Source organism: Protomyctophum parallelum, assembly GCF_964188405.1.
Source record: "Protomyctophum parallelum genome assembly, chromosome: 12".
NCBI classification, from domain to species: Eukaryota; Metazoa; Chordata; class Actinopteri; order Myctophiformes; family Myctophidae; genus Protomyctophum; species Protomyctophum parallelum.
The window spans coordinates 12,827,181-12,839,680 of NC_139712.1; the positions used below are offsets into that span (position 1 = coordinate 12,827,181).

The 12,500-nt window shown below is 47.4% G+C and overlaps 1 protein-coding gene across 1 annotated transcript in view; it reads left to right on the forward strand.

Annotated features, from left to right (window-relative positions):
* dzip1 (DAZ interacting zinc finger protein 1) overlaps positions 1 to 12,500 on the forward strand; it is a gene marked incomplete at both ends in the record, with an annotated part of 38,441 nt that overhangs the window by 20,539 nt on the left and 5,402 nt on the right. The window contains 6 exons of the mRNA XM_083777630.1: positions 529 to 583; positions 1,587 to 1,679; positions 2,022 to 2,078; positions 9,083 to 9,276; positions 9,875 to 10,341; positions 11,464 to 11,565. Coding sequence (XP_083633756.1) covers positions 529 to 583; positions 1,587 to 1,679; positions 2,022 to 2,078; positions 9,083 to 9,276; positions 9,875 to 10,341; positions 11,464 to 11,565 — 968 coding nt within the window. The remainder of the gene's footprint in view (positions 1 to 528; positions 584 to 1,586; positions 1,680 to 2,021; positions 2,079 to 9,082; positions 9,277 to 9,874; positions 10,342 to 11,463; positions 11,566 to 12,500) is intronic.

Genomic DNA, 12,500 nt, shown 5'->3' on the forward strand with positions numbered 1-12,500 from the left:
ATGCTATGGTGATGAATTAGCTCAACAGTGGTCCAGGGACCACCAGTGGTCCTCATTTAAAAGATGGAGTTAGTAACCAAATGGACCCTTATTAACTCTCAAGAGTTAAAATGATTGTTATAATCATCTACATCAGGGGTTCCCAAACCTTTTTGACTTGGGTACCCCTTGGGGGGAAGATTTATTTTATTTGTAGGGTTCATAAAACGATTGGCCCCCTCCAAACGATTAATCGATTAATGGTTAAAGGTATATTCAGTGATTTCACTCAAAAAACCTTAGGTTTCGTTTTTGGCTGTGGGACCCAGCCTTTCGTCCAATCAGGATAGAGAGTCAAAAACGAAACCTAAGGTTTTTTGACCCCCAGGGGTTAACTGGGGACAGGGAGGAACTCCTTATATGGCCAGCACACTCTATAGTAGGGAGGATTATCACAACAAAACAAAAAAATAAGTGATATTTGAATTAAGTGAAATCACTGAATATACCTTTAATATTGAACCACTGTGTTCTGTTTCTCTCTCTCAGATGAAGAAGATTTCCTCAAATCCTCCTCCGGCTAAATCAGCCAAGACTCCTCCAGGTGTGACAGGTTCCCTTTTCTCTCTCACACACTCACCCACACACCCACCCACACACCCACCCACCCACCCACCCACTCACTCACACACTCACTCACTCACTCACTCACTCACCCACCCACCCACCCACTCACCCACACACCCACTCACCCAGGCACCCTGACTAATGGTGCCTCCTCCTAAATGTTCCCCAGTGATCCTGACTGTAATGTGCCTCCTCCTAAATGTTCCCCAGTGATCCTGACTAATGGTGCCTCCTCCTAAATGTTCCCCAGTGATCCTGACTAATGGTGCCTCCTCCTAAATGTTCCCCCAGTGATCCTGACTGTAATGTGCCTCCTCCTAAATGTTCCCCAGTGATCCTGACTAATGGTGCCTCCTCCTAAATGTTCCCCAGTGATCCTGACTAATGGTGCCTCCTCCTAAATGTTCCCCAGTGATCCTGACTAATGGTGCCTCCTCCTAAATGTTCCCCAGTGATCCTGACTAATGGTGCCTCCTCCTAAATGTTCCCCAGTGATCCTGACTAATGGTGCCTCCTCCTAAATGTTCCCCAGTGATCCTGACTGTAATGTGCCTCCTCCTAAATGTTCCCCAGTGATCCTGACTAATGGTGCCTCCTCCTAAATGTTCCCCAGTGATCCTGACTAATGGTGCCTCCTCCTAAATGTTCCCCAGTGATCCTGACTGTAATGTGCCTCCTCCTAAATGTTCCCCAGGCACCCTGACTAATGGTGCCTCCTCCTAAATGTTCCCCAGTGATCCTTACTGTAATGTGCCTCCTCCTAAATGTTCCCCAGTGATCCTGACTGTAATGTGCCTCCTCCTAAATGTTCCCCAGTGATCCTGACTAATGGTGCCTCCTCCTAAATGTCCCCCAGTGATCCTGACTGTAATGTGCCTCCTCCTAAATGTTCCCCAGTGATCCTGACTGTAATGTGCCTCCTCCTAAATGTTCCCCAGTGATCCTGACTGTAATGGTGCCTCCTCCTAAATGTTCCCCAGTGATCCTGACTGTAATGGTGCCTCCTCCTAAATGTTCCCCAGTGATCCTGACTGCTGCAGCACCCGAGCCCAAAGCCAAGAGAGTCCTCCTGGGTGAGTTATACATCAATCCATTCCGGGGCGGGAACCTTAAAGGAAAACCTTCGTTTTTTTTTCAACCAAGGTTCATGTTTTAGGTTGTTATTAGAGAAAGTATCATGTTACGCTTTAGCTGTTGAAAAAACAGCAGATCTACAAGCTCGTAGCGCAGCACAGAGTGCCGCGCTATGAGCTTGCAGGTCTGCTGATTTTGAAAAATCGTGAAAATGAGTCAATGTTTCACCAAAACCACCGAGTCATGTAAAACAGCCCCTCCTCCTGGGAGCACCTGGAACTGTCTGACACCGTGACCCCCCCCCCCCCTCACCTTTGACCCCCCACCTGCTGTCCAATCAGAGGAGGCTCCTCCCCCTAAGCTGGAGCCTATAGTGGAGATGTCTGAGGAGGAGAGAGGTACCCCGCATGCCCTCTGTGAATTCTAGTTGGGGAAATGTAGCTAAATCTGTGGAAAATCAATCTGCAAAACAAGTTAGTGTTTACCACTAGCTTTCTTCACAAAAAGGTGTCTACTGCATAGAGTATTAACCCATTCTGACCTGAGATCAGTGTCAGTGGAAGTTGCTCAGTGGCGTTTTGAAGCAACCGGAAGGACCGTCTATTTCCGCCCTTTTTTCGCCGATTCAGCATGATTTGAACTCGTCAAAATTCAGAATCGCGAAAAAAGGCGGAAATAATTGGAATAACGGGATAAAAAAATACAAAATAAAAGAAAAAAGATTTGAGTGCCAACCCTAACGAGCGAACATTCGAACCTTGAATGTTTGGGGACAGCCAACGCAGTGGAGATGGACGTGTTTAGTGAATGTTTGAGGACAGCCTTAACGCAGTGGAGATGGACGTGTTTAGTGAATGTTTGGGGACAGCCAACGCAGTGGAGATGGACGTGTTTAGTGAATGTTTGGGGACAGCCAACGCAGTGGATATGGACGTGTTTAGTGAATGTTTGAGGACAGCCAACGCAGTACAGATGGACGTGTTTAGTGAATGTTTGAGGACAGCCTTAATGCAGTGGAGATGGACGTGTTTAGTGAATGTTTGAGGACAGCCAACGCAGTGGAGATGGACGTTTTTAGTGAATGTTTGAGGACAGCCAACGCAGTACAGATGGACGTGTTTAGTGAATGTTTGAGGACAGCCTTAATGCAGTGGAGATGGACGTGTTTAGTGAATGTTTGAGGACAGCCTTAATGCAGTGGAGATGGACGTTTTTAGTGAATGTTTGGGGACAGCCTTAATGCAGTGGAGATGGACGTGTTTAGTGAATGTTTGAGGACAGCCTTAATGCAGTACAGATGGACGTGTTTAGTGAATGTTTGAGGACAGCCAACGCAGTGAAGATGGACGTGTTTAGTGAATGTTTGAGGACAGCCTTAACGCAGTGAAGATGGACGTGTTTAGTGAATGTTTGAGGACAGCCTTAACGCAGTGAAGATGGACGTGTTTAGTGAATGTTTGAGGACAGCCAACGCAGTGGAGATGGACGTGTTTAGTGAATGTTTGAGGACAGCCAACGCAGTGGAGATGGACGTGTTTAGTGAATGTTTGAGGACAGCCAACGCAGTGGAGATGGATGTGTTTAGTGAATGTTTGAGGACAGCCAACGCAGTGGAGATGGACGTGTTTAGTGAATGTTTGAGGACAGCCTTAACGCAGTGGAGATGGACGTGTTTAGTGAATGTTTGGGGACAGCCAACGCAGTGGAGATGGACGTGTTTAGTGAATGTTTGAGGACAGCCAACGCAGTGGAGATGGACGTGTTTAGTGAATGTTTGGGGACAGCCTTAATGCAGTGGAGATGGACGTGTTTAGTGAATGTTTGAGGACAGCCTTAACGCAGTGGAGATGGACGTGTTTAGTGAATGTTTGAGGACAGCCTTAATGCAGTGGAGATGGACGTGTTTAGTGAATGTTTGGGGACAGCCAACGCAGTGGAGATGGACGTGTTTAGTGAATGTTTGAGGACAGCCAACGCAGTGGAGATGGACGTGTTTAGTGAATGTTTGAGGACAGCCTTAATGCAGTGGAGATGGACGTGTTTAGTGAATGTTTGAGGACAGCCAACGCAGTGGAGATGGACGTGTTTAGTGAATGTTTGAGGACAGCCAACGCAGTGGAGATGGACGTGTTTAGTGAATGTTTGGGGACAGCCTTAACGCAGTGGAGATGGACGTGTTTAGTGAATGTTTGGGGACAGCCTTAATGCAGTGGAGATGGACGTGTTTAGTGAATGTTTGAGGACAGCCAACGCAGTGGAGATGGACGTGTTTAGTGAATGTTTGGGGACAGCCTTAACGCAGTGGAGATGGACGTGTTTAGTGAATGTTTGGGGACAGCCTTAACGCAGTGGAGATGGACGTGTTTAGTGAATGTTTGAGGACAGCCAACGCAGTGAAGATGGACGTGTTTAGTGAATGTTTGGGGACAGCCTTAACGCAGTGGAGATGGACGTGTTTAGTGAATGTTTGAGGACAGCCAACGCAGTGGAGATGGGCGTGTTTAGTGAATGTTTGGGGACAGCCAACGCAGTGGAGATGGACGTGTTTAGTGAATGTTTGAGGACAGCCAACGCAGTGGAGATGGACGTGTTTAGTGAATGTTTGGGGACAGCCTTAATGCAGTGGAGATGGACGTGTTTAGTGAATGTTTGAGGACAGCCAACGCAGTGGAGATGGGCGTGTTTAGTGAATGTTTGAGGACAGCCTTAACGCAGTGGAGATGGACGTGTTTAGTGAATGTTTGAGGACAGCCAACGCAGTGGAGATGGACGTGTTTAGTGAATGTTTGAGGACAGCCAACGCAGTGGAGATGGACGTGTTTAGTGAATGTTTGAGGACAGCCTTAACGCAGTGGAGATGGACGTGTTTAGTGAATGTTTGAGGACAGCCTTAATGCAGTGGAGATGGACGTGTTTAGTGAATGTTTGGGGACAGCCAACGCAGTGGAGATGGACGTGTTTAGTGAATGTTTGAGGACAGCCAACGCAGTGGAGATGGACGTGTTTAGTGAATGTTTGAGGACAGCCAACGCAGTGGAGATGGACGTGTTTAGTGAATGTTTGAGGACAGCCAACGCAGTGGAGATGGACGTGTTTAGTGAATGTTTGGGGACAGCCTTAATGCAGTGGAGATGGACGTGTTTAGTGAATGTTTGAGGACAGCCAACGCAGTGGAGATGGACGTGTTTAGTGAATGTGTGAGGACAGCCTTAACGCAGTGGAGATGGACGTGTTTAGTGAATGTTTGAGGACAGCCTTAATGCAGTGGAGATGGACGTGTTTAGTGAATGTGTGAGGACAGCCTTAATGCAGTGGAGATGGACGTGTTTAGTGAATGTTTGAGGACAGCCTTAATGCAGTGGAGATGGACGTGTTTAGTGAATGTTTGAGGACAGCCTTAATGCAGTGGAGATGGACGTGTTTAGTGAATGTTTGAGGACAGCCTTAATGCAGTGGAGATGGACGTGTTTAGTGAATGTTTGAGGACAGCCTTAATGCAGTGGAGATGGACGTGTTTAGTCCGAGGGGTGTTTTTCTGTCTTGCAAAACAAAATGTTTGCAGTGCATTCAGAATCATGAAAGCCCCCCTGTTCCCCCGCCCACCCTAGCCCCCCCCCCCCCTAGTCCCCTCCTAGCCCCCCTAGTTTGACACGTTACATGACCTAGTTTGACATGTCACATGACCTAGTTTAACCCGTTCTGGCCCGGGAACCCCTATTAGTGTTTCAAGCATTACGTCATACTTTAGCTGTTGAAAAACAGCAGATCTACAAGCTGTCTGCTATTTTTGAAAAATGACTGACATAGAAACATAGCTTTTTCTGAAAACTCAGGATGTAGAAGACCATTTATAGAATCTGATCTCAGGTCAGAATGGGTTATGGTAATAAAAAAGGCCTGATAAAACCCCAAAGCTTGTAGGTCTGCTGTTTTTTTAATCTTCAAATATATCTTCTTTCTGAGCCAACGTTTTGAGCTCAAATCTTTGCTTCTGGGGGGGGACAAGATATTTTCAGATGGGGGTCAGAGGTCAATTACTTCATATAGGTTGTTGATGGTGGCCCATCTCTCAGCAGCCGTCACAGAGTTTATATAGGTTGTTGTTGATGGTGGCCCATCTCTCAGCAGCGGTCGCAACAGAGTTTCCACCATGAAGGAAGTTGGCTTGGAACAAATCGAGAGCTGATAGATATAGTAGACACCTTAATTTAACACCTTCTGACCTGAGATCAGATTCATACGAGGTTTCCACTGGACACACACTGGTCTGATGAACCCATTCTGACCTGAGATCAGATTCATACGAGGTTTCCACTGGACATCCGACACACACTGGTCTGATGAACCCATTCTGACCTGAGATCAGATTCATATGAGGTTTCCACTGGACACACACTGGTCTGATGAACCCATTCTGACCTGAGATCAGATTCATACGAGGTTTCCACTGGACACACACTGGTCTGATTAACCCATTCTGACCTGAGATCAGATTCATACGAGGTTTCCACTGGACACACACTGGTCTGATTAACCCATTCTGACCTGAGATAAGATTCATACGAGGTTTCCACTGGACACACACTGGTCTGATTAACCCATTCTGACCTGAGATCAGATTCATACAAGGTTTCCACTGGACACACACTGGTCTGATTAACCCATTCTGACCTGAGATCAGATTCATACAAGGTTTTCACTGGACAACACACTGGTCTGATTAACCCATTCTGACCTGAGATCAGATTCATACGAGGTTTCCACTGGACACACACTGGTCTGATTAAAACCCATTCTGACCTGAGATCAGATTCATACGAGGTTTCCACTGGACACACACTGGTCTGATGAACCCCTTCATGAAGAAATCTAGTGGTATATAACTATAAGCATTCATTTAGCAGATGAAGACACAATCTTCGCCAACTTTCCCGAACTATTCTCTCAGCATCGCAGCATTGCTGTGATGCTGTGATGCTGCGATGCTGCATTGCTGCATTGCTGCGATGCTGCGATGCTGCATTGCTGCATTGCTGCGATGCTGCATTGCTGCGATGCTGCATTGCTGCGATGCTCTCTGCATGATCCAAGTGATGCCTGCATGCACGTCCAAGTGATGCATGCATGCACGTCTGTCGTGGAAACTGGAAATCCCATGAACCCAGACATGGTGGTTAATGTAAACTTTTATGATAGACATTGTATCTACAGTATAGGCCTAATCAGTGGCGTGCACAGACATGTAGAGGGGCACGGTGCTCAAGTGGAAAAAAAGGGCACCTTGTGCAGCGCATTTTGGGGCGGGAACCCATTTTGGAGCTTTAGCTATTGAAAAATAGCAGATCGCTACGAGCTTGTAGGTCTGCTATTTTCATTTATTTATCAAAGAACCACTGACAGAAACATAGCTTTAGATTGTGGGGGCCTAAATAATATAGTAGAAGCGTTTTTTATCAAGATTTGATCAATGTCACCGCATGGTCCACACACTACAAATTATTTTTTTTTTTTTTTTTAGCACATTGCCAAAAGGGCAGGGGGTGCTCTAGCACCCCCTAGTGTCTATCTGTGCACGCCACTAGGCCTAATGGATGCAATTCAGCATGGTTGCTAAAAGTTGCATGTTGAGCAATTTGAGTTATTGGCATAATATCTGACCATAGCATTAAAACCCATTCCGTACATAGGACGTTGCCACACGTCATAGCGCCACATACCACATCCTCAATGATACCGGGCGAGATAAGGATATTCAGAATTTAATATTTTTTCGGCTACCGTATGCTACGCTCTGGGCTCATGTTAGCTTACCGTTGACTTAGCTGTTAGCGCGGCGGAAAGAATGACTCGACTCTCCTAATCCAGGGCGCTCTCCGTGGTGATGAACGGATCGATATGCTGGCGCTTCATTTCTGCTCCTCATCCGTCTCTCTCCCGCAAAAGATGAACGCTTTTTGGATCACATATCGTATAAATTAAAACGATTGCAATGTAAGCTAGCAATGTAAAGTCAAGTAGATTGTTTCCGGGTCATGGCTTTCAGAGTAAAAGCGCTCAGACAACTCCGGCCACCCCAGAGCTCCTATTTTGAAGAACTTCCGGCACCGATCGTGTTTAAACTTTACATCCTACATAAGGAAAAAGAAAGTCAAAATGTCATCATTATTTAAAGGGACACTTCACCCTTTTTGCAAAATAATATATGTTAATGATGTTTAGAAGCTTTAGAACACTTTCCTGGGGGTCGTTATGTGTGTAATATGAGGTTTTAGCTATTTTAGATTGTAGCAGTGAGCACAGTGTCTCTGATGTCATGGACACTGGTCTCACTACCTTCCTGGACTACAATTCCCATATTTTTTTGCTGCACTGCTCCTCCTTGTGGATAGGGGGAAAGCTGTCTTACTGAGACAACATGTAGGTCCAGGAAGGAAGTGAGTCCAGTGTCCATGACATCAGAGACAACAGGCTCACTGCTACAATCTAAAATATCTAAAACCACATATTACACACATAAAGACCCCCAGGAAAGTGTTCTAAAGCTTCTAAAGGTCATTAACATATATATTTTTTGCAAAAAGGGTGAAGTGTCCCTTTAAGTAGCATGATTGTGACATATGAAACTAAGGGGTTTTCATGATTCTGAATCCATTCCAAGCATTTCCTAAATGGGCTGAATCCGGCCATATCCACTATCCGCTCAAATGTGCCGACCTTCATCACATTATGGCTGTTTCCCTCCCGAGGAGTGTTTTGGGTCCTCAGTATGCATGTCCATTACCAGTGGCGTGCACAGACATTTAGAGGGGCAGGTGCTCAAGTGCAAAAAGGGCACCTTTTGGGGCGGGAACCCATTTTGGTGCTTTTTTAGCTATTGAAAAATAGCAGACCTACAAGCATATATATAAGCACATCATATACATCATATAGCGCGCCACTCGGTGGCGCGCTATATGAGCTTGTAGGTCTGCTATTTTTTTTTTTTATCGAATAACCACTGACATAGAAAAACATAGCTTTAGATTGTGGGGGCCTAAATAATATAGTAGAAGCGTTTTTTTTATCAATATTTGATCAATGTCACCGCATGGTCCACACACTACAAATTAAGAAAAAAAATAATAAACTTTTTTTTTGTTTTTTTTGTTTTTTTTAAGAGCAAAATTGCCAAAAGTGCAGGGGGTGCTCTAGCACCCCCTAGTGTCTATCTGTGCATGCCACTGACCATCATGCTTCTCGTCATGACGGTCGCTTCGTCCACCCAACGTCACATTTGTAGCAGGTTTTTCCCCGACGACGTGACGTGTGTTCTTTGGGATGTGATTGGCTAGAGTCCTCTGACGTGTGCTCGGATGTGATTGGTTAGACTGACGTGTGCTCGGATGTGATTGGCTCCCTATAGCAGACTCGAGCAGCATCTCCGAACGACCTGCGGTGTTGAAGATGAGGTCGTCGGAGAGGTCAGAGGTCAGAGGTCGTGGGGTCATGACGACGGCCAACGCTCTGATGAGGAGGAACCACCCGAACATCAGGAAGGAGCTCAGACCGGTCCTAGAGCACGCCCTGTTGGAGAAGATGGAGCACCTGGGGGTGAAGGTAGGTACTGCAGGGTGCCAGTGTTGTTTTCGTCGACTAAAACTTAAGACGAAAAATGTTCGTCGACTACCTTTTTTTCCACTGACGAAAACTAAATAAAAACGAATCTATGATGACTAAAACTAAGACTAAATATACTGACAATTTCGTCAACAAATAAAAACTAGTCTAAAATGTTAGGAAGGGACTAGTGGACAAGAGATCCAGTTTTATGCTGGGTTGCATGCTGAAAATGGCAGATCTACAATCTCACAACGCGTCGCAGCGTTGGTAACACTGGTTAGTAGGAACTCTGTTGAGTGCAGTTAGTAGTAAAACACACACACACACACACACACACACACACACACACACAGCAGATCTACAAGCAGATTTACAAGCTGCTGATCTACAGATCTACAAGCTGCAGATCTACAAGCTCACAACGCGACCATAAATACTGCAAATAACAACTCAACGGATCCGTACCGTCTCTTCCAGGGTTAGGGGTTAGTAACAACTCAACGGATCCGTTCCGTCTCTTCCAGGGTTAGGGTTTAGTAACAACTCAACGGATCCGTTCCGATAACTCAACGGATCCGTCCCGTGTCTTCCACAGGGCCAGAGAGGTCTGAGCAGCAAGCAGCTCCGCTCCGTCCTGGCTCGCCTGCGCTCCGACAGGGAAAACACGGCCAGGAGCACGCCTGACTACTGGCTCCACCGAGAGGCCGTGACGCGCGCCCTGGAGGCCCGGGTGAGGCAGGGAGCCAGGGACCCCCACCAGGGAGCCAGGGACCACACCCAGGGAGCCAGGGACCTCCAGGGAGCCAGGGACCTCCAGGGAGCCAGGGACCACCAGGGGGCCAGGGACCTCCAGGGAGCCAGGGACCTCCAGGGAGCCAGGGACCACCAGGGGGCCAGGGACCACCAGGGAGCCAGGGACCACACCCAGGGAGCCAGGGACCTCCAGGGAGCCAGGGACCACCACCAGGGGACCCGGGACCACCAGGGGACCCGGGACCACCAGGTGACCCAGGACCACCATGGGACCCGGGACCGCCATCCCACAGAGCCCAGGGCCAGAAGGTCGCCACAAGGTAAAAAAAAAAGTCCATTTCAACTGAAGCATCTTTGGGAGTTCACCCTAGCCTGACACTCAGACTGAAAGCCCCCCCCCCCCCCCCCCCCCTCTAAGGGAGTTCACCCTAGCCTGACACTCAGACTGAAAGCCCCCCCCTCCTCTAAGGGAGTTCACCATAGCCTGACACTCAGACTGAAAGCCCCCCCCCCCCCTCTAAGGGAGTTCACCCTAGCCTGACACTCAGACTGAAAGCCCCCCCCCCCTCTAAGGGAGTTCACCCTATAGCCTGACACTCAGACTGAAAGCCCCCCCCTCCTCTAAGGGAGTTCACCATAGCCTGACACTCAGACTGAAAGCCCCCCCCCCCCCCTCTAAGGGAGTTCACCCTAGCCTGACACTCAGACTGAAAGCCCCCCCCCCCCCTCTAAGGGAGTTCACCCTATAGCCTGACACTCAGACTGAAAGCCCCCCCCCCCCCTCTAAGGGAGTTCACCCTATAGCCTGACACTCAGACTGAAAGCCCCCCCCCCCCCCTCTAAGGGAGTTCACCATAGCCTGACACTCAGACTGAAAGCCCCCCCCCCCCCCCCTCTAAGGGAGTTCACCCTAGCCTGACACTCAGACTGAAAGCATAGAGACTTCTAAATCTAGTCTACCAGGCCTGCAGTATAGGCTATGCACTGGACACATGTGCATGACATTATTTCAGTTCCAGGGATATTCAAAGATTTGCGGACCCCCGATTTAATGGCATTTCTATCTCTGGTACCCCAATTTATATTGTAAAACCACTCTTAATTTAGTGTATAAATGGAACAATTTGTACACTCTCTGAGTTACAGACCCATAAGGGTCCATTTGGTTCCTAACTACCTCTAATTGAGCTGCATGGGGACCCCCTGGAACTCCCTCAAGGACCCCTAGCGGGGGTCCCCGGACCCCCACTTTTCAAAGATGCCCTTTCTAATAACAACCTAAAACATGAACCTTGGTGTGCGTGCGTGTGTGTGTGTCTCTGTGTGTGTGTGTGTGTGTGTGTGTGTGTGTGTGTGTGCGTAGCCTCTCATCAGAGCAGACCCCAGACAGGGGGTCTACGGGCGGGCCATGTGACCCAGGTGGTCCAACAGGTGGTCCGGACCCCCCAGCCGGCACCACGGACCAAGACGGGACCCCCCGCCCCCCCCCACCAAGACCTCCACCCCCCACAGCTACAAGACCGCCACCCCCAAGTAGGCCCGCTTCTTTACCTATCCCATTCTGACCTGATATCAGTTTCTAAAAATGTCCGTTTGAAAATGACAGTTTTCTGAAAAAGCTATGTTTCTATGTCAGTCGTTCTTCGATTTTTCAAAAATGGCAGACCTACAAGCTCATAGCGCGCCACTCGGTGGCGGGCTATGAGCTTGTAGATCTGCTGTTTTTCAATAGCTAAAGCATAACATGATGCTAACACCAAAATGGGTTCCCGCCCAGAATGGGCTATCGGTGCCGGAAGTCACGCTTCAAAATAAGGGCTCTGGGGTGGCCGGGGGTTGTCTGAGCGCTTTTACTCTGAAAGCCATGACCCGGAAACAATCTACTAAAACAAAAGTTGACTTTACATTGCTAGCTTACGTTGCGATCATTTTGATTTATACGACGATATATGATCCAAAAAGCTTTCATATTTGAATGAAGCGCCAGTACATCGATCCGTTCATAACCACGGAGAGCGCCCTGGATTAGGAGATACGAGATTACGAGTCATTCTTTCCGCCGCGCTATAACATGTATTGTGTATTGTTTATAAGGATCCCCATTAGCTTTTGCCTTGACAAAAGCTAGTCTTCCTGGGGTCCGACACAGACAAAACATTTAACATTTAACAAAAGGCAATACATACAATTGTTTACAAACACTAACTCAAAATAAAACATAGTAAATTAAAATATAAAATAAGAAAATAAAAAACATAGGAGAAATAAAAAACAAAGAAAAACATAGCAAAAAATCACTTTCAACACATTATACAATTGATTTGTTATTTCCCCAGGATGTAAGTCAACGGTATAAGCTAATATGAGCCCAGAGCGTTAGCATACGGCAGCCGAAAGGCGAACCGGCCACAAAAAAAAAATAGGAAAAAATTCGGAATATTCTTATCTCGCCCGGTATCATTGAGGAT